At 42.7% G+C, this 19456-nt stretch overlaps 1 protein-coding gene across 4 annotated transcripts in view; it reads left to right on the top strand.

Annotated features, from left to right (window-relative positions):
• Positions 1-19456, top strand: part of LOC124612308 (mesoderm induction early response protein 1) — a 204232-nt gene that overhangs the window by 159439 nt on the left and 25337 nt on the right. For all 4 annotated transcript variants that reach the window (XM_047140430.1, XM_047140428.1, XM_047140431.1 and 1 more), the window contains one exon: positions 5663-5997. In XM_047140430.1, the coding sequence (XP_046996386.1) occupies positions 5663-5997 (335 nt within the window). The remainder of the gene's footprint in view (positions 1-5662; positions 5998-19456) is intronic.

Below are 19456 nucleotides of genomic sequence, written 5' to 3'. Positions count from 1 at the left end.
ACGCGTGGCTGGCCAGGACTTTCGCCTTTACAGAGGCACCCTGTTTCTTCAGACTGTTTATACCATTGTTGAATGTTCTTTGATGATGGTGGTTTAGCATGAAATCGAATATGAAATGCCAACTGAACTGTGATCACTGATTGAGTACGTCTAAATTCAGTAACACAATATGCCTTCTGTTTACACAGACGCCATTTTGCGCGAGACTAGCTGCACGCTCCAGGTCAGCACTCGTAGCAACATGTAGCAGATTTTTTCTGAAACTCTAGACCATGCCGATTACATCTAGTGCTGTTTCAGTTACCTAGTGACATTTGTCTCAATATTATTACAAGTTAAAATTGGGTCATTCTTTTTGGGACTTTTATGTCTGTTGATGACGCTGCTGTGTCCTGTCTACCAAGAAATCTTCACTCCAATAAAAAATTTCACTTGATACCCCATACTTTTAATAATAAGTGCAGGTATAGTACTGAGTCAAATGCTTTTTGGAAGTCATGAAGTACTTAATCTCCCTGACTGCCTTGATCTGTGGCTTTCAGGAAGTCATGTGAGAAAAGTATAAGTTGGGTTTCATGTGATTTGTGCTTTCAAATCCATACTGTTTGGCATGGAGGAGGTTGTTCTGTTCAATATACCTCAGTATGTTTGAGCTCAGAATATGTTCTAAGATTCTAAAACATTGCTTTCAAGGATATTCTATGATAGTTTTGTTGATCACTTCTGCTATTCTTCTTATCGATGGATGTGACCTGGGCTTCCTTCCAGCTGATGGTTACCGCTTTTTGTACGTGGGATCTGCAATAGATTATAGTTAGAAGAGAGGCTAACTCAGCCACAAATTCAGTATACAGTCTGATAGGGATTCCATTGGGCCCTGGAGTGTTCTCCAGTTGTAGCAATTCCAGCTGTGGCTCAGCACTACTGACACTAATGCCTATATATATCTAGTATATGCAGTAGTGTGAGAATTGAATTGGGGCAATACTTGTGGATTTTCCTTTTGCAGAGCAACATTTGAAATGAAATTCAGCTTTCCTGCTTTTGCCTTATTATTCTCAATTTCAGTTTCTGTCTCAACCATTTGTCTCTGTACATTAAGTTTATTGCCACTAATAGCCGTGACATATGACTAGAATTTCGTTGCATTTTCTGAGATATGTTTTAGTGAGATTGTGCTACAGTAGTTATTAAAGATATAACACATTACTCTTTTACAGCCAAATGCGTTTCATTTAACATCTCTCTATCTGCAGCCCCACGCATTATTTTACACCTAATATGCAGTAGACTTTTTCCTTAGAATTTTCTTTACAGTGATGGTATACCACGGAGGGCCGCTCCCATTGTTAACTCTTCTTCTAGTTATGTAGGTCTCTAGTCACTGATAACAGTTTCAATAGGAACATCCTCAAAGAGATCAAGTCATTTTTTGTCAGTATATCCATAATATTTACTTCATGAGTAAGCATCTGAGCTATCTGTTCTAGGTATTTCTCAGATAAGGCATTCAGTAATATTTCACAGGACATCTTGTCACACTCATCACTTTCAAAACTGTAATTATCCCAACTGATTGTTGGATGATTAAAGTCTCTTCAGATGGTGACAGTATAATCAGGGACTTTTTGTACAAGCAAACTTAGGTTTTCTGTAAAGTTTTCGGTAACATCTGGAGGTGAGTCTAGCGATCAGTAGAATGACAAAAGAATAATTTTATGCCTGCCCTTGATACTAAGTCTTACTCAGATAATCTTCAGTGCGGTTTCGATTTCTGTGTTGGTAGATTTGAGTTTTGTCTCTACTGTGACAAAAATGCCATGTCATTTCCCATCGGCTTATCCTTTCACTATTCATTTAAATTTCTCCCAGAATTACCTGCTGTCAATTATGTGAGCTCCAATGCATTTAGGAACAGTTCAAACTCTGAGGCTTCGTTGCAAATGCTTCAACAGTTGATTACTAGGATTTTGATACTCTTGGCTGTGGGGGCATTTCTTTACACTGTTACTTCCAGGTCTGCTAAGACTATCGTTATCTGGACTGGAGGGAGTTGCCTTATCTGGGGGGAAAAACACAATCCCCCTCCCCCCCCCCCCCCCCCCCCCCACACACACACACACACACACACACACACAGTTCGCTGCTTTCCTAAGTTGCTGACTCGGTTATGTAGTGTGCTTTTGACTCATTTAGGTGGACAGTACAGTTCTCAATCATATGGCACGAGTTGAGGAAACCTCTGAAGTCTCCGGTTCAAGCCTTCCAATTGAACCAGGGCAAGGGAGCCTCAATCAGTTCTGCGGACAGTTCTGCTGTCTGTGAACTTCATCAAGTAACTTTCTATGACAGTCGCCGTAATAATCTAAATGCAACATCGGAACCCAGACAGTAGACATCATTTGTTGTTACTTGTGCATCAGTCTGCAATTAGTGCAGCATGTTCCCTAAAGTGCTGTTGGAATAGGCTTTTCAACATGTTGTATGAGGCCACCAGTCATCAGCACTGAGTTGAGTGCACCAGTGTTCCATCCCATCCCTTGCTGCCATTTCCCTACAGATTACCTATATTTGCCATACAGAGAACTTTCGACAGTTACTGGTCACCACCCTTTAGTGTTCGTTGCACTGTTACAGGAGACAAATTGGTGTCCCTAAACAGGTCAGTTGAGCCTCATAGTTTTGGTTTCAGTGAAAGAGAGCACCTCAAATTTGTTGGCTAAAAACAAGGATGCAACACACCCGAGTTACCCCTGGTCCCAGTCTTCCTTGTAGGCTTCTAGCACTACCACTGACATGCCACTCACAGTCAAGCTATACTTGTTGCAGAGGAAACACAGTGTACAAGAGGTGATAGTATTTGAGCTATCTTTGGTATATGATTCTTGGTAGCCAGACTGACACATCCATTAGCAGAAGCTTCCAATCTCTCGAGAGCAGCCTTGGCGATTTCCAGCTCTTTACGAATACCAGCCAACTCATCGTATGTCCGATAGAAACATTTGTTGTGGAGTTGCATTGTGGTCATGTCTAACATAATTACAATATCATCAGCAAACTTCAGAGGTTTTCTTTCCAAACTTCTTCTTGGTTGTTTCCTGTCCTGTTTTTGCATTCCACAAATTAAATAATGTGGGTTATAGAATACAACCCTGTCTCATGCGTCCCTCAACTACTGCCTTCTTTTCATGTTCTGTGACTCATAATTACAGTCCATTTTATCCCTGGCAAACAGCGTATTCTAGTCTCCATTGTCATACTTTGCTTTCTTCATTCTATTTAAGAAGAGAAGTGGCAGGGCTAGTTGTGCATAACGTGCTCATCCTACACCTGGTCAGCTTTTACAGATTATACCAATCTTGTGTAACAATGGAAATTCCTGGTGGGAATATCAACAATTATGAAAAGGGTAGATTGTTAATCACCATAAAGATGACATGTCGAGTTGCAGACAGACATAATGAAAAGACTGTTATGCACTGAGCTTTTTGCTAAAGTTTTCTTCAGAAAAGAATACTTGCTTAAAACCTTAGATCCTTTGTAGAAACACTCTCCTGAATCCATTTCTCTCCTCACCCCTGTGACACACCAATTCAGTTCAGTACTGTGCAGGTAGGAACTCTTCCTGCAATACATCCTATGTTCCCATAACCCCCTTGCCTTAACCTCTACTAGTCCCTGTCCTTCACCTACTTATCCCTTACCCTGCACTCCCTCCAGCACTACACAATGTTCTATGCCACCAACACACCCACTAGTCTTTCTTCCCTGCCTCTATGCCCTCCCCTCCCCCCTCAAACATCTACAACTGCACCTAGCAGCTAACCCTAACCCTGTCCTCAAACATCCCTGCATGCTCCCACAAGCAACACTATTCCGTCCCCCACCTCTACCCTGCTATCCCTCCCTGCCCCCACCCCATCCTCCTCCTTATTCCCCCCCCCCCCCCCCACACACACACACACACAGATTGCTTCTCCTATCAGACGCAGCTGCTGTACACAGTACCCCTTCGTCAGCCGAAGGCATTGGTCATATGTGTGTGTGTTGTGCATGTGTGTATGTTTCTCTTGTTTTCTACTGTAGAAGGACTTTCAGCCAAAAGCTCAAATGTATAGCAGTGTCTTTGTTATGCATGCCTGCGGCACAACTTCTCCTTTATATGGTGAGTAGCAGTCTATCCTTTTCACAATATTGTTGTTATTTCATCCTGGATTTTCTATTGTGTTATTTTTCAAATGAGTGCTTACCTTCAGTATTTTGATTATTACATTTTTCGTGAAGTATGAGGCTATGTTGTCTCTTGTATATCTGACATTGTAACAATTCTTTCATAGTTGTTTCTCCCAATGATCTTAATAATACAGAGGTGTTTTGTTTCAACTTAGATTTTTCAGTGCTCTGCCAAATTCCTCTCACATTATTGCTGAGCACCTTTCTCCACTTCCTCCTCTGTAATTATCGTGAAGTTTCTCCTCCTCTCAGCCTTCCCTCCTTCGCCTAATACTAGCTTGTCAGCTGAGCTCTTGATATTCATACAGCTGTTTCTTTCTCCAAAGGTTCAAGATGCTGACATCAGGGAAGATCAGTTTGAGCTCTGGAGAAATGTAGGAACATGCAAGGCAATATTGACCCTTCAACTTATCTTTGAAGGTATATTGAAAAAAGACAAACCTACATTTGCAGCATTTCTAGATTTAGACAAAGCTTTTGACAGTTTCGACTGGTGAGCACCCTTTGAAATTGTTCATATATCAAGTATAAAATACAGTGACCGGAAGGTCCACATAGGTTGTACAGGTACCAGAGAGCATTGATTACAGTTGAAGCATATGAATGAGAAATAATAGTTGAGAAAGAAGTGAGTCAGGGTTGTTGCCTTTCCACAATGTTATTCAGTCTGTACATTTAGCGAGGAGTCAAGGGAACCAAGAGAAATTTCAAAAGAGAATTTAAGTTCACGGTGAAGAAATAAACTTTGTGGTTTGCCAATAATGTTGTAATTGAGGCAGAACCAGCAAAAAATTTAACTAAGTGGGTAGTATCTTGAAAAGAGGTCATACAGTGAGCAACAACAAAATCAAGACCAAGGTAATGAAGCATAATTGAATTAAATTGAGTGATGCTGATGGAACTAGATTAGGAAATGAGACACTAATAGTTGTAAAAAAGTTTGGTTATTTGAGCAGCAGACTAACTGATAATCATTGATATAGAGAGAATATAAAATGCAAACTGGCAGAAGCAAGAAAACACCTAATACCAATTTAAATGTTAAAAAGTCTTTGCTGGGAGTATTTGTATGGAGCATAGCCTTTCACAGAAGTGAAACATCCACTGTAAACAGTTAAGGCAAGAAGAGAATATAAGCTTTTGAAATATAGTGCTGCAGAATAACGCCAAAGATTGGATGAGTAGGTCAAACAACTATTGCAGAAGTACTGTATCGAATTGGAGAGAAAAGAAATTTATGGCTCAAAAAGGAGGGACCAGTACATCAATCTTCTGACTGAAGATCACAAAAAACAACTACTGCCAATTCGTGGTTACAAGAAACATTAGGAGATAACATTGTTTTATATATGATTATAACTTCTTGCTTATATAATTTTTTTATAAATTATGACAGTTTATTTTTAAAAGTATGAATTCTGTGTCCTAGGTGACATGCCCCTCGAAGAGCTCTTGGCAATGTACGGTTATGGAGAACGTGATGCAGAGGGTGGCGCAGGGACAGAGGTGGAATGCAGTGTTGGAGGAGGAAGTAGTGCAGCTAGTAGTAGCAGTTCAGAGGAAGGGGGTGCCTCGTCATCAGGACTTCGACAGTTATACACACCCAATCTACAGCCACAATGTGGTGGAGGTGGTGGTGCTGTGGGAATAGGGAGTGGTGGGTCTGGTGCTGCCGGTGGCCCTGCACCAGATGATGACTGTGATTATAACCCTCAAGAAGATGAGGACTGGCGAAAGACAATCATGGTTGGTTCTGACTACCAGGTAAGTTTTGACTGCCCCTGTCTCTTCAAATAAAAGAGCTATAATAATAATAATAATAATAATAATAAATACTAACAAAGAGATAGAGGGGCTGGCTAGTACTTACCTCAGCTCAGTACAGCCAATAGATACACAAAAAACAGAACCGAAAATTTATGTTCCTAGCTTTCGGAACAAATGTTCCTTCATCAGGGAGGAGAGAGGGGAAAGGAAGGGAAGAAGGGAAAGTAGATTCAGTTGCTCACAACCCAGGTTATGAAGCAACAGGGAAAGGAAAACAGGGAGGGTAGCAAGGATGGAGGCATGGTTGTCAGAGGGAAGCCAAAGATATTCTACTGTAAGTACTGTGCCAGCTTCAAACCAAAGAGGATGCATACAGAAGTAAAGAGGTATATAGTATAAAGATAAACACAACTATGTAGGATGAAAAGATGCGTGAATGGCCAAAGAGGAAAGGGAAAGAGGAGAAGACTGAAGAGTAAATGGGAGTGAGGTTGTTTAACATAGGTTCAGTCCAGGGGGATGGCGGGATGAAAGGATGTGTTGGAGTGCAAGTTCCCATCTCCGCAGTTCAGAGGGACTGGTGTTGGGTGGGAGAAGCCAAATGGCACATACAGTGTAGCAGGTTCCTAGGTCCCTAGAATTATGCTGGAGGGCATGCTCCGCTACTGGGTATTGGACATCTCCTAGGTGGACAGTTCGTCTGTGTCCGTTCATGCGCTCAGCCAGTTTAGTTGTTGTCATACCGATGTACTGGCTGAGCGCATAAACGGACACAGACGAACTGTCCGACTAGGAGATGTCCAATACCCAGTAGCGGAGCATGCCCTCCAGCATAATTCTAGGAACCTGCTACACTGTATGTGCCATTTGGCTTTTCCCACCCAACACCAGTCCCTCTGAACTGCGGAGATGGGAACTTGCACTCCAACACATCCTTTCATCCCACCATCCCCCTGGACTGAACCTACGTTAAACAACCTCACTCCCATTTACTCTTCAGTCTTCTCCTCTTTCCCTTTCCTTTTCAGTCTTCTCCTCTTTCCCTTTCCTCTTTGGCCATTCACACATCTTTTCATCCTACATAGTTGTGTTTATCTTTATACTATATACCTCTTTACTTCTGTATGCATCCTCTTTGGTTTGAAGCTTGCACAGTACTTACAGTAGAATATCTTTGGCTTCCCTCTGACAACCATGCCTCATTCCTTGCTACCCTCCCTGTTTTCCTTTCCCTGTTGCTTCATAACCTGGGTTGTGAGCAACTGAATCTACTTTCCCTTCTTCCCTTCCTTTCCCCTCTCTCCTCCCTGATGAAGGAACATTTGTTCCGAAAGCTAGGAACATAAATTTTCGGTTCTGTTTTTTGTGTATCTATCGGCTGTACTGAGCTGAGGTGAGTACTGGCCAGCCCCTCTATCTCTTTGTTAGTATTTGTTTCACATCTTTATATGAAATTTTCCATTAATCATTTCAATAATAATAATAAATCAATCAAATTAAGATACTAGCCATTAATACTGTTTTTCCTATTCATTCTCATATTTTGTGGATGAAATAATATTTGTGTTCAAAAGTTAGTGTTTTGTCATCTATTGTTTGTCTGCATATCTGCTATAGTTTGGTAAATGGATACTTTTTCTATCTTCATTTGATTGTTGTTGCATTATAAATATAACTGAATAATAATGTAAGGCAGTGTGAAAATGATTATTTTAAAATGTCTTGTAAATATTTACTTGTCCTGTTACTTGTAAAAAAAAAAAAAAGTGAAAAACGAGTTATAATTTGAATATTGCATTACACTCCCTGTGCTGGAATAAATATGATGGCAATGTGAAGTATTCTTAGCTTGACACAGAGACAGAATTATTATCAGTGAAATATTGTTTTTGTTAAAAAATTCTTTGTTTTGCATGGTTTATCCTCATTTGAGATTCTACTCCTGCAGTTTCGACAGATAAATAAGCAACTTAATTCATATGTGGTTGTCCTTGCTCTCGAGGCTACTTAATGAGGACAGCCATGCATGAAAAGCCTAGAAACTGCACTATATGGTGTTGGACAACCACTGTTAAAAATATATGAATTAACTAGCACTATAAGCTTGTGTTTGTGTTTGTGTGTGTGTGTGTGTGTGTGTGTGTGTGTGTGTGTGAGAGAGAGAGAGAGAGAGAGAGAGAGAGAGAGAGAGAGAGAGAGAGATTGTAAAGCAAATGGTAAGAAAAGAGTAGTGTGCAGTTAATTCAGAATTAACTTTGAGAAAGCTTTGTACAAGGTAGACGCTGTTAACTGTTGGCAAGTAGTAACAGGTATGTGAATGCAAGTTCAGGATCTGCAACAGACAAGCAGCCAGTTATGCACAAGGTAAACAAAGTGGTTTCCAGAGCCTGACTGGAGAAGATATGCGGCTCACTGGGCACTGAGTGTCTATAGCCACCAGCGGCTGGCCATTGTTATGTTACAACATGGACGTTTGAAAGGGACATGGTGGCCGAAGCACATGACATAGTTCGCTTGTGCTGTGGTGGAGGTGGGCTGAGCACCTGACGTAAGTGTGGTCTGGGTGGCTGTGCAATGTGGAATGGGTCTGCGGCACACACAGCAGCGCGATGGCAGCTGGTCACATGCGTGCATCATGGCCGACTACTGGTGCGGGCTCTGTCTAACAAGTGACGGGGGATGCCTCTTCTGTTAACAGGTCTTCTACTGGGTCGAAGAAGTGAACGGCGGCAGGAGTGGTCAAGATGTAAGCGAGCTTGACTCAGTTGATTGACATCTTGGTCAACTTGCCCTTGCAATCATGTCGAGTGTTCTCTCACCGTGGGTGATGATGCCCCAATTAGGGTGGCTTAAGTGGTAGCGCAGCATAACACGTGTACAGTTCTGTAGGTCAGCAGGTACAAACATTTTGCTGGTGTCATACCACATCAGTGTGTGTTCTGAGGCAGGCCATATGGGTGTGTAGATGTTCTGCCAGTGGAGGGGCTGAGGAGTCACATGATGGTGATACTCCATAAAATCACTATGGATGGCGAGGGATTGTCCATAGAGCAGGTTGGCTGGCAAAGCACCGATCTCTTCCTTTGGTGTTACTCGCAGGCCAAGCAGTACCAGTGGGAGTGTGTCCATCCAGGCGGTGTTGCGGCAAATTAGGTAGGTGTTCAGTGTTCGGTGGAGCTGCTTGACAATGCCATTAAGTCACCAGGTGGTAGCTGGTGGTTCTACGTCACTGCACGTTACACAGTCGAGAGACGTGTGTGAAAAGCACACCGTCAACGGACAGCTGCAATCCATTGTTATATGACTGTGGCAGCTGAAGCATGCCATTCAGCTGTTGACAAAGACGGTGGCAACGGTTTCGGCGATGATATCCACTATGGGCATTGCCTCTGACCAATGTGTGTAGTGGTCTGCAATTGTCTGCAGGTAACACTTGCCTTGGGACAGAGGGATGGGGCCCCCGATGTCCACATGAACATGTGCAAAACAGCGTGTCATTTTGGTAAAGCCACCAATGGGTGCATGGGTGTGCCTCTCGATGTTTGACATCCAGTGTGCAGGTGCATGCCCATTGATGACAGTCTTTCTGTACTCCTGGCCAGACAAACTGCGTGGTCATGAGCGGCATGGTTGTATTGATGCCGGAGTGTGACAGTCTGTGGACATGGTCAAGAGCACTGCGCTGGAGTTTGTCTGGGAGAAATAAGTGGTGTGTGCCAGTTGAAATGTTGCACCAAATTTCGTGGGCTGAGCTGGGAATTGGTAGTAGCTCGAGTTGTAGGCTACTGGAGGTGTCGTGGTCAAGGCTGTCCAGTTGTTTGTCATTCTCTTGTTCTTGGGCAATGTCCTCAGAGTTCACAGAAGGAAAGAGGAGAGCACAAGTGTAGGATAAGCAGTAGGCGATGGATGTTGTCAATTCTGGAAATATGGTGGATGTCCCTGGACAACTGTGACACACACTCCCAACTGCTGGAACTGGCATAGTGTCAACTTGGTATTGTTGCTGTGAAACACATGACTTAGGGGATCACAGTCGAAAATCACGAAGGGACAGTCATACATCTTTTTGTGTCTGTGGGCATGGCATGTTCAGGATTGCCTGTCACTTGTCCAGTAGTGGTGTGGATCTGCTAGTAGTGATTAAATGCCCTAGGTATACAATTTCTGTGACCTCGAATATACTTTTTGAGGGGTGTATGAAGATGTCGGCCTCGCACAAGCACGGAACAATGGTTGTTAGGCAGTGGCAGTGGACTTTGAGTGACTTGAAATAGACCAGAAGGCCTTCAAGGTACACGAACACAATGGTGAGCCTCAAAAGATGACATCTAGGAATGCTGCCAGATTTGGGCCAAGTGTCATGTACGAGCTTTCGAAAAGCCCAAAGGGCATGTTAGTAGCTGTTTTCTGAATGACTTCATCCATTATAGGAATCTGCGTGAAAACCTCCGCACAGTCAATTATGCTTGAATATAACCTAGTCTGCCAAGGTGTGGCTAAAATTGTTCAGGTGTTCTACCGGATATCGGTCCGGCACTGTTCGTACCCTTAAAAAACGATACTCTCCACATGGGTGCCAGGAATTGTCTTTCTTGGGGACTAAGTGCAAGGCAGAGGACCATGGGCTGCACGACGGTTGAACAATGCCCTGTCACAACATGGCGTCTAACTCAGCCCTGGATACAGCAAGTTTCTCAGTTGCAAGTCGATGTGAACAACACGAGGTGCGTGGGCCAGGCATAGCCACAATGTAGTGGGCCCTCGAGTGTTTGACTTCCTTCAGTGTATGAGGCAGGTGAGTGAGCTCCAGAAATTTGTCCAATATGTCTGCGTAAACTCTGTGGACTTCACTGGTTTAACACTGAAGAAAGCAACTGCTATTTGTGTCCCATTATTTTCAAATTTGTTGTCAAATCGATCAGCTGGGCATTTGCGATGTTGGCTAGTAAGTTGTAGTGGCCGAGAGAATCTGCATCCGGGACTAGTTCATTGACGTCAGCCACAGTGAACATACACAATTGTGTGCTGCAGTCTGAGGTCCAAATTTCGCCAGTGTGTGCTGTAAAATTTTATTGCATTGTTTGCCGCCGTAAGAGAGAGTGCCTAGGCCTTCCAGTGGTCTCTTAACATAGATTGGAAGTAAATAGATAGATGGGAACGCATGTCAACAAGGTACTTCACACTGCAAGGTCCTTCTGCTACAAAGATCCACCTGGATATTGCTTTGCAGTCAAGTGCACCTAACCTGGTTGCAGCTGGCGTTTGGATGCAGTTAGGGAGCCCGAAACTTCATTTATTCATTGCCAAAGTGGGAACGATACCAGCAAAAGCTGCTCAGCTACTGCTCTGATGTCGGTGGCACACTGCGAGAACAGCTGGTACTGTGCATAAGCTGTGCATAACGTGGACTGGCCAGCGGTAGTGGGATATGCTGCCACTACGACACCTGTTGCCCGCTGTCTGTGAGTGCGCCAACTGGTCGAACACCCTTCTACAAAATCATTTACTGGAGTGCAGACGTCTGTAATGAACACAGAATAATCCTTCACTCCTGTTGCAAAACGCCTCAACCACAGCAACTGTCCTCTTCACCAATTCAGCAGCCGAGAATGTGTATGTGGCATGTTTTCCTTTTACAAAAGCAACATTACATGTAGTTCATTGGCACAGTCCACACTCTCATATATATAACACTTAGACACTGGTTTCATTAACCTTGCCACAAAATACAGCTATCACGTTTTCCAGCCAAGTCCTGATACTTCTTCAGTAACACTGCTCGAGAAAGTCGCTGAGCGTACCACTTGCTCCCGGTCATATCCCTTGACCCACCAGCCACGCCTCACCTTCCCAGCTTCTCGCTTGCCCTATTGCCATTTAACAACCTCCTCACTCCCCATCTGAACACAGCACCAGGGAATCTCCAGAGCTTCACAGACCAAAGAGAGATCATATGCTATTGATATGTGCCAACATCCCACAACAGAAAGATGTAAACTATCTTGTGAAAGCCTGGTTACAAGTTTCATGCATCATCTTTACTTGAGGAATCTACAAATGTGCTATTTTACACATGTATCTCTCCCTTAAGGTTTGCGAAGACAAGAGTAGGACTAACGACAGGTATACAGACACATTTAAGCAATCGTTTCTTCCCACACTGCATTTGTGGATCGAGTAGAAAGAAGATGTAAAAACTGGTACTTTGGGAAAACCCTTTGCCATGTACTTAGTGAAGTACTGATGTAGATTCAGAATATTTCCTAACAAGCAAAGTTAGTTATCCTGATGTCTGATAACAAGTTAATGTTCACTCATTGGCCCATTGTCTGATGAATCACGAGACGCAAATGATCAAAACAGAATTGCAAACATAAGGTCGACATTAGTCACCTGTTTCCTTGAGATTCTCAACATACACTCCTGGAAATTGAAATAAGAACACCGTGAATTCATTGTCCCAGGAAGGGGAAACTTTATTGACACATTCCTGGGGTCAGATACATCACATGATCACACTGACAGAACCACAGGCACATAGACACAGGCAACAGAGCATGCACAATCTCGGCACTAGTACAGTGTATATCCACCTTTCGCAGCAATGCAGGCTGCTATTCTCCCATGGAGACGATCGTAGAGATGCTGGATGTAGTCCTGTGGAACGGCTTGCCATGCCATTTCCACCTGGCGCCTCAGTTGGACCAGCGTTCGTGCTGGACGTGCAGACCGCGTGAGACAACGCTTCATCCAGTCCCAAACATGCTCAATGGGGGACAGATCCGGTGATCTTGCTGGCCAGGGTAGTTGACTTACACCTTCTAGAGCACGTTGGGTGGCACGGGATACATGCGGACGTGCATTGTCCTGTTGGAACAGCAAGTTCCCTTGCCGGTCTAGGAATGGTAGAACGATGGGTTCGATGACGGTTTGGATGTACTGTGCACTATTCAGTGTCCCCTCGACGATCACCAGTGGTGTACGGCCAGTGTAGGAGATCGCTCCCCACACCATGATGCCGGGTGTTGGCCCTGTGTGCCTCGGTCGTATGCAGTCCGGATTGTGGCGCTCACCTGCACGGCGACAAACACGCATACGACCATCATTGGCACCAAGGCAGAAGCGACTCTCACCGCTGAAGACGACACGTCTCCATTCGTCCCTCCATTCACGCCTGTCGCGACACCACTGGAGGCGGGCTGCACGATGTTGGGGCGTGAGCGGAAGACGGCCTAACGGTGTGCGGGACCGTAGCCCAGCTTCATGGAGACGGTTGCGAATGGTCCTCGCCGATACCCCAGGAGCAACAGTGTCCCTAATTTGCTGGGAAGTGGCAGTGCGGTCCCCTACGGCACTGCGTAGGATCCTACGGTCTTGGCGTGCATCCGTGCGTCGCTGCGGTCCGGTCCCAGGTCGACGGGCACGTGCACCTTCCGCCGACCACTGGCGACAACATCGATGTACTGTGGAGACCTCACGCCCCACGTGTTGAGCAATTCGGCGGTACGTCCACCCGGCCTCCCGCATGCCCACTATACGCCCTCGCTCAAAGTCCGTCAACTGCACATACGGTTCACGTCCACGCTGTCGCGGCATGCTACCAGTGTTAAAGACTGCGATGGAGCTCCGTATGCCACGGCAAACTGGCTGACACTGACGGCGGCGGTGCACAAATGCTGCGCAGCTAGCGCCATTCGACGGCCAACACCGCGGTTCCTGGTGTGTCCGCTGTGCCGTGCGTGTGATCATTGCTTGTACAGCCCTCTCGCAGTGTCCGGAGCAAGTATGGTGGGTCTGACACACCGGTCTCAATGTGTTCTTTTTTCCATTTCCAGGAGTGTATTTTTGTCCCGTTCTCATTAAGTGACCAAACCACACAAGTTGTCTGTATTCTATTTAATCTGTTATGTTATCTTTCTTGTGTGTTATTTTGTGTACTTACTCATTTGTTCTGTGTTCCCTAAATTGATGTGGTGAATGTTGGGAAAAGTTTTCAGTCTTTAATGACCTCATTGTCAACGTCCTTCACCCTGTGTAATACAGTCTGGGATGGACTAATATGATTATGGATGAGTTCTCAAAAAGCATTTTGCCCAATTTGCAGGAAAATTAATTTACCATTCATGAGAATCATTCTAGTATTGTGTTGGTTGAATATTAGCATCCTGCATATGATAGTTGTCTTTAAATAGAGAAAAATGGAAGTTGTGTAACATGAAGGCTTTAGCCAGAGTGTTTCATCTCAGCATTCATGAGTACAAACCATCTGGGTTAATTCAGAGGTCTCTCCATGTATGGGATATCCATTCTCATTGAAAAGCAGGTTAAAAGCATCTCAGAATACTCTCGCACTGCAGCATTGTTCTTCATCTTTGTTTTTGGCAATAGTGTAACAGAATATTTAAAAAATCTCCTGGCTAAATGTATTTTTGTGGAGATATATGTGTAATAATAATAATATGTAAGAATTTTAAGAAAAGGATAGTTGCTACACACACACACACACACACACACACACACAAGTACAGTCGTGGACAAAACGAGCGAGACCCCTCGCCTTTTCGTTATGCTGATCCACAGAGCTTTAAAGTCTGCTACACAGCATAACAGGCAAGGCGACGAAGTGCTACCAACATACTATGCACAGAAGTGAAATTTAAAAACTATCCGAAATTTGTCAGACTGTTTTCAATCATGTGTAAGACCATATTAATGGTGATTAGTGTGTTAACTACGACACCTAAATATAAGATATAAATGAAAGAAGAAATGCTAATTAGTATCAACTGAACTAATAAAAATGAATTTCAGCTTATCGAGATAACATAACTGTTTTAGTAAGACAAAGTATCCCAGATCGTTACGAATTAGCAAAATATTATGTGCATTCGGCCGCGAAATGGTCTGTGTCAACGTTCAGACCAGTCATACTGGATTGCCGTTGCTGAACTACCATGAAAGTGTGCAAATTTAGCAATGCGTGAAGATTCATAACGAAATTCAGTTAAAAATCATTCAGTGCCACACTTATGTCAATTCAATTATTGACAGAAGCGGAAAAAGTAGCCATTAACAAGTATGAAATTCTACAAGAGTTTCATATCGACATCCACTGGGCGCCGATACCGAATAAAGGTAGCAATAAAACGTATTGGGGGTGCGAGAATTTCTTAAAATTCCTTTACTGATAGGCTACCTGCCTCCATCGAGGTTAGAACTGAAAACAAACCAGACCTCCACTTCCCTTGCAGTAGCAAACACTTTTCACTACGCTAGCAGACAACTCAGACAAACAGCCCTCTATTATTACCCCAGACATGAATAAGCCGGAAATTTCGCGATGAAAATGGCAAAATGATCTGTAGTTTCTGTTGCATAGAGCTTTCTGGACTCAAAAACATGAATTGTCTATCTTTATGTCACCGCTTATGTGACAATCATCCGGGATGTTTATCGACATAACAAAAAACTGTTATTAGCGAGTAAATTTTGTAGGATAATTCTGCGCCACCCCAGGAAATAAACGGCGACGTAAATGCCAAACGTATTCTACAATGTTTTGAATTCACCATTAGACGTGCCACAACCAGAAAACGTTCATTAACCGATGTATTCCTTAAGGTAGCTAGCAATGGGAATGCTCACACATCGAAAACGCAGTGGTATTAATAGTGGGATCTGAATTACCATGTGTATAAGCAAATGGATTTTATTTGCATTCCTGTAAACGTGATTTGGATCGAAAGCGTAGCTACGATTAATATGCAGATGTATCGATTGCAACTGGAACATTTCGAATAAAGAGTGGGTGAAATTATTATGTTGCCCTCATCTTCAGTAACTATGGTAACTATTTTCGTTGCTAGGATTTCGTCACATAAATGGGTAAAAATGGAACCCTACTAGTCTCACTTTCTTGACCGTCTATCTGTCTAGCCAACCCCTAAAACCGCTTTTTCCTCGAGTAAAGGTGGACATAATAAGCGGAAATGTATCGCTCTTCCTACGGTATACGGTCTCTTGGTGGTGTAAAAATGTGAGCTATGTCAACGCGATCTAAAGATACGGCCGTTTATGTAAAGAAAATTTACGCAAAAGGTCAAAAAATGGCTCTAAGAACTATGCCACCAAACTGCTTAGGCCATCAGTCCCCTAGATCTAGAACTACTTCAACCTACCTAACCTAACACACATCAATGCCCGGGGAAGGATTCGAACTGACGGCGCAAGGAGCCGCGTGGTCCCCGATATGACGCCGTTGAGCGCACGGATAACCCGCGCCGGCAAGGTGTTAATATCATCTGGTGTTACTAAAAAGTTTCTGCGCAGTTCATTTAAGAAAGAATGACTAAAATATATTTGATGTTATGGAAGAGGAAGGACGCCTAACTCGTTTCCCCTTGTTTTCGTTCATGATGTTAGATTCGCAATCTGATCGTAGGTACTATCCATAACCACACTTTAGATCCAAGTCATAGTCACAGATATGCGAATACAACACATTGGCTTTAACTTGAGGTATTTCGTTTCCCACGAAGTGGTGGCAGACAATGCTGTGGCGTCTTCGAAGCGCGAGTTTCGCCAGTGCTAGATATCTCAGCAAATCAGCTGGACGATCTTCCATAGTATGTTGGTAGCACCGTCGCCTTGCCTGTTGTGCTGTGTAGCAGACTTTAAAGCTGTGCGGATCAGCATAACGAAAAGGCGAGGCGTCTCGCTCGTTTTGTCCACGCCTGTACATATACACATACATACATACACACACATATGCATGACCACAGTCTCAGGCTCCTGAGGCCAATTTATTCAGCATTGATTCATCAAATATAACCCTTAAAATAATACAATTTTAGGACATCATACAAATTATTGTGAATTTCATTTGTTACGATTACTTGCTGCTATAAAACTCCACTATCAAGTACGCTTGATGCTTTGGAGCTCGCTTGAAACTCAAGATGTTTGTTTTTAATTGCTAAAATGTCAACATTGCTTATGTATGATTTATTTTATAGTAAAGAAAACGGGGGAAAAGGACTGAAGCTGTCATCAACCTGAAAGCTGGTTTGAGTACCACAGTGCTTTACTATTTGTCATAAAAATAAACCTCATGTAAACAATACACTATGTATTCTTTGACTCAGCGATGGTACATGCCAACAGCTTACTGGTGCATTTAACTTGGATGGCACTGGCCAGGCAATAATCCAACTAAACTGCAGTGATGTGAACAGTTGCAGTAAAGATGTGGAAAGAGATGAGCAGAGAACAATATAGTTTTGAATGTCATTTAATTTTTAATCAGAAGGAAATTATATTTGGCAAAACTCAGGCGACACGCTTCTTAGGCGACCTGACGGAAAAGATAGCATGCTCTCTCTTTTGATTAACGTAGTAGTGTAATTAAAAACAAGAGTGATGAAAATTTCTGAGTTTAACAAGGGTAATTTTTCTGCACGAGCTACGCGTGGTGTAAGAGCACACTGCTGATTTCCCATCTAGTTAAGCACTGAAGCCACTGAGGGTGTTTCAATCAGTCGTCTGGTAATCTCTGAACTCCTTCCATATATGACTCCCGAGGAATATGTTTGAGTACTGCTACAATGAGAAAGAGGCAATCAGCAACAGAATACTAAGCAACCAAAAAAATCCACATTTCCACTCCTCTTTTATGACCTGCTATTCTACATTTCACTATTGTTCAGCAGTGATGTGTTACAAAGCTTCGTACATTAGTTCCAATACATTTGGCACCTTAAATGTCTTGTAATTTCTCGCAGAAAATCCCTTAACATGGCTCTAGATCAGTTCTATTTCATTCAGGTAGTAATTGTACAGTGACAACTGTAAAAATGCGGCATATGTACAGTGTGCTTGATGCCGTGAAAATTATTGTTTTCTGTATTTCTACAACATTTATCACTTTTGCTTGTGTCTCCTACAAAACAAAGTGTGTATTCAAATAAAGAGTATTTGATTTTTCTCCAAAAAAATTTGATTGTGTAATGTTTTCTTCACTTCAGCAATCTTTTGTAAGATATCCATACTTAAGAATTTATATCTGCAATGAAAACCAGAATTTTTCATGCGATACGTAATTAGAAAGTAGAAGACATGCATTTTTCTTGAAAAATAGTAATTAAGTAGGAGTTAATTAACATATATTTGATGAAGCCCATATTTAAATGATCTAGGTACTCAAATCAGAAAAAATTATAGACAATGAGATTGGAACTTCTGCCTGAAAGTACACACAAGTATCATTCTACAAAGCTGCTGATTACGCCACACATTTAATTTGATTATCATGTTCTGTTTATTGCATGGTCTTTCTCGAAAAAGTCAGAGCTGATTTTTCCCTTTACGGTTGTGAAAAACATTAAGTACAACTTGTTTCTTGCCATTAACGGTGTTCTGCGCCCATGTTTCACTACGCAGCAGGAAGCAGTGTCATCCATTTTCACAGAACATATTAATAGCAAGACAATCAGAGCACGAGTAGTGTTTACGGAGGCTGTGACTGTACACAATTTATAAGTAAAAATTACGTAACTAAAGTATGATTAAGAAAAATGTCAATGGCTGTTAGTACATCGGATTGTCTTAAAGTTTCATTTACAATGTCCTAGTAATAAGATGTCTGATGCATAAGTTGGACCTACTTCCAAGAGTGGAACAACACCAGTGTACTAGAGTTGCGGTTGCTGACCAGTCATCGCACTTATGTTTGTTTACATCAGGTTTATTCTTATGATGAACAAAGTATAGGTGTGGTTCTACTTGCCTTCCTCCATCCTTTGAACTAGTCACACTTAGTAGGACTCTTAGTTTAATGTGGACTCAGAATCAGAGCGCAACTGGGCATTTTTCATGTTAAGAAACATTTCCATATGTGAAAGAAGTGATAAGTGACAGATAAAGATCCTAGGACTGACCAGGGATTGAAATTGTGACTGTTGAATTTTTATTGTATACTTTACCACTTTCTTTTCACAATACTTGCTGTCTATTTTTCACCCACCTCCACATTTGTTTGAAAGTGACATCCTAATTGTGCAGCTTTCAATGCAAGGAAGAGGTGAAAGTATGATGGGGCAATATCAGGGTTGTAGGCCAAGTGATCCAATCTCTCCCACTTGAAGTACTGAATCTTTTCCTATGAGTCTTGCTGCATGTGGTTTGCACATCAGTTTCACTCGAGACCACTGGTGTCTTTCGTCGAATGCTGCTAATCTGTGTTTGGTGAGTGTGCCACAGTAGCCTTATGATCCCTCCCTCATTTGATTCTTTTCCTCAATAATGAACTGGGATGCTTGAAAGACATTGAGGCAACCATGGATTCTGGGATTAAGTGGTGCACAGGTGTCTCATCATCACTTGTGATGACTCTAAACAGGAACTCATTTCCCTCTTGTGTGCACCGCATTGAGTGATCGAGACTGGTCCCATTCTCGCA

This window comes from Schistocerca americana, chromosome 4 (genome assembly GCF_021461395.2).
Source record: "Schistocerca americana isolate TAMUIC-IGC-003095 chromosome 4, iqSchAmer2.1, whole genome shotgun sequence".
NCBI lineage: Eukaryota > Metazoa > Arthropoda > Insecta > Orthoptera > Acrididae > Schistocerca > Schistocerca americana.
This window is presented reverse-complemented; position numbering and strand designations above follow the sequence as displayed.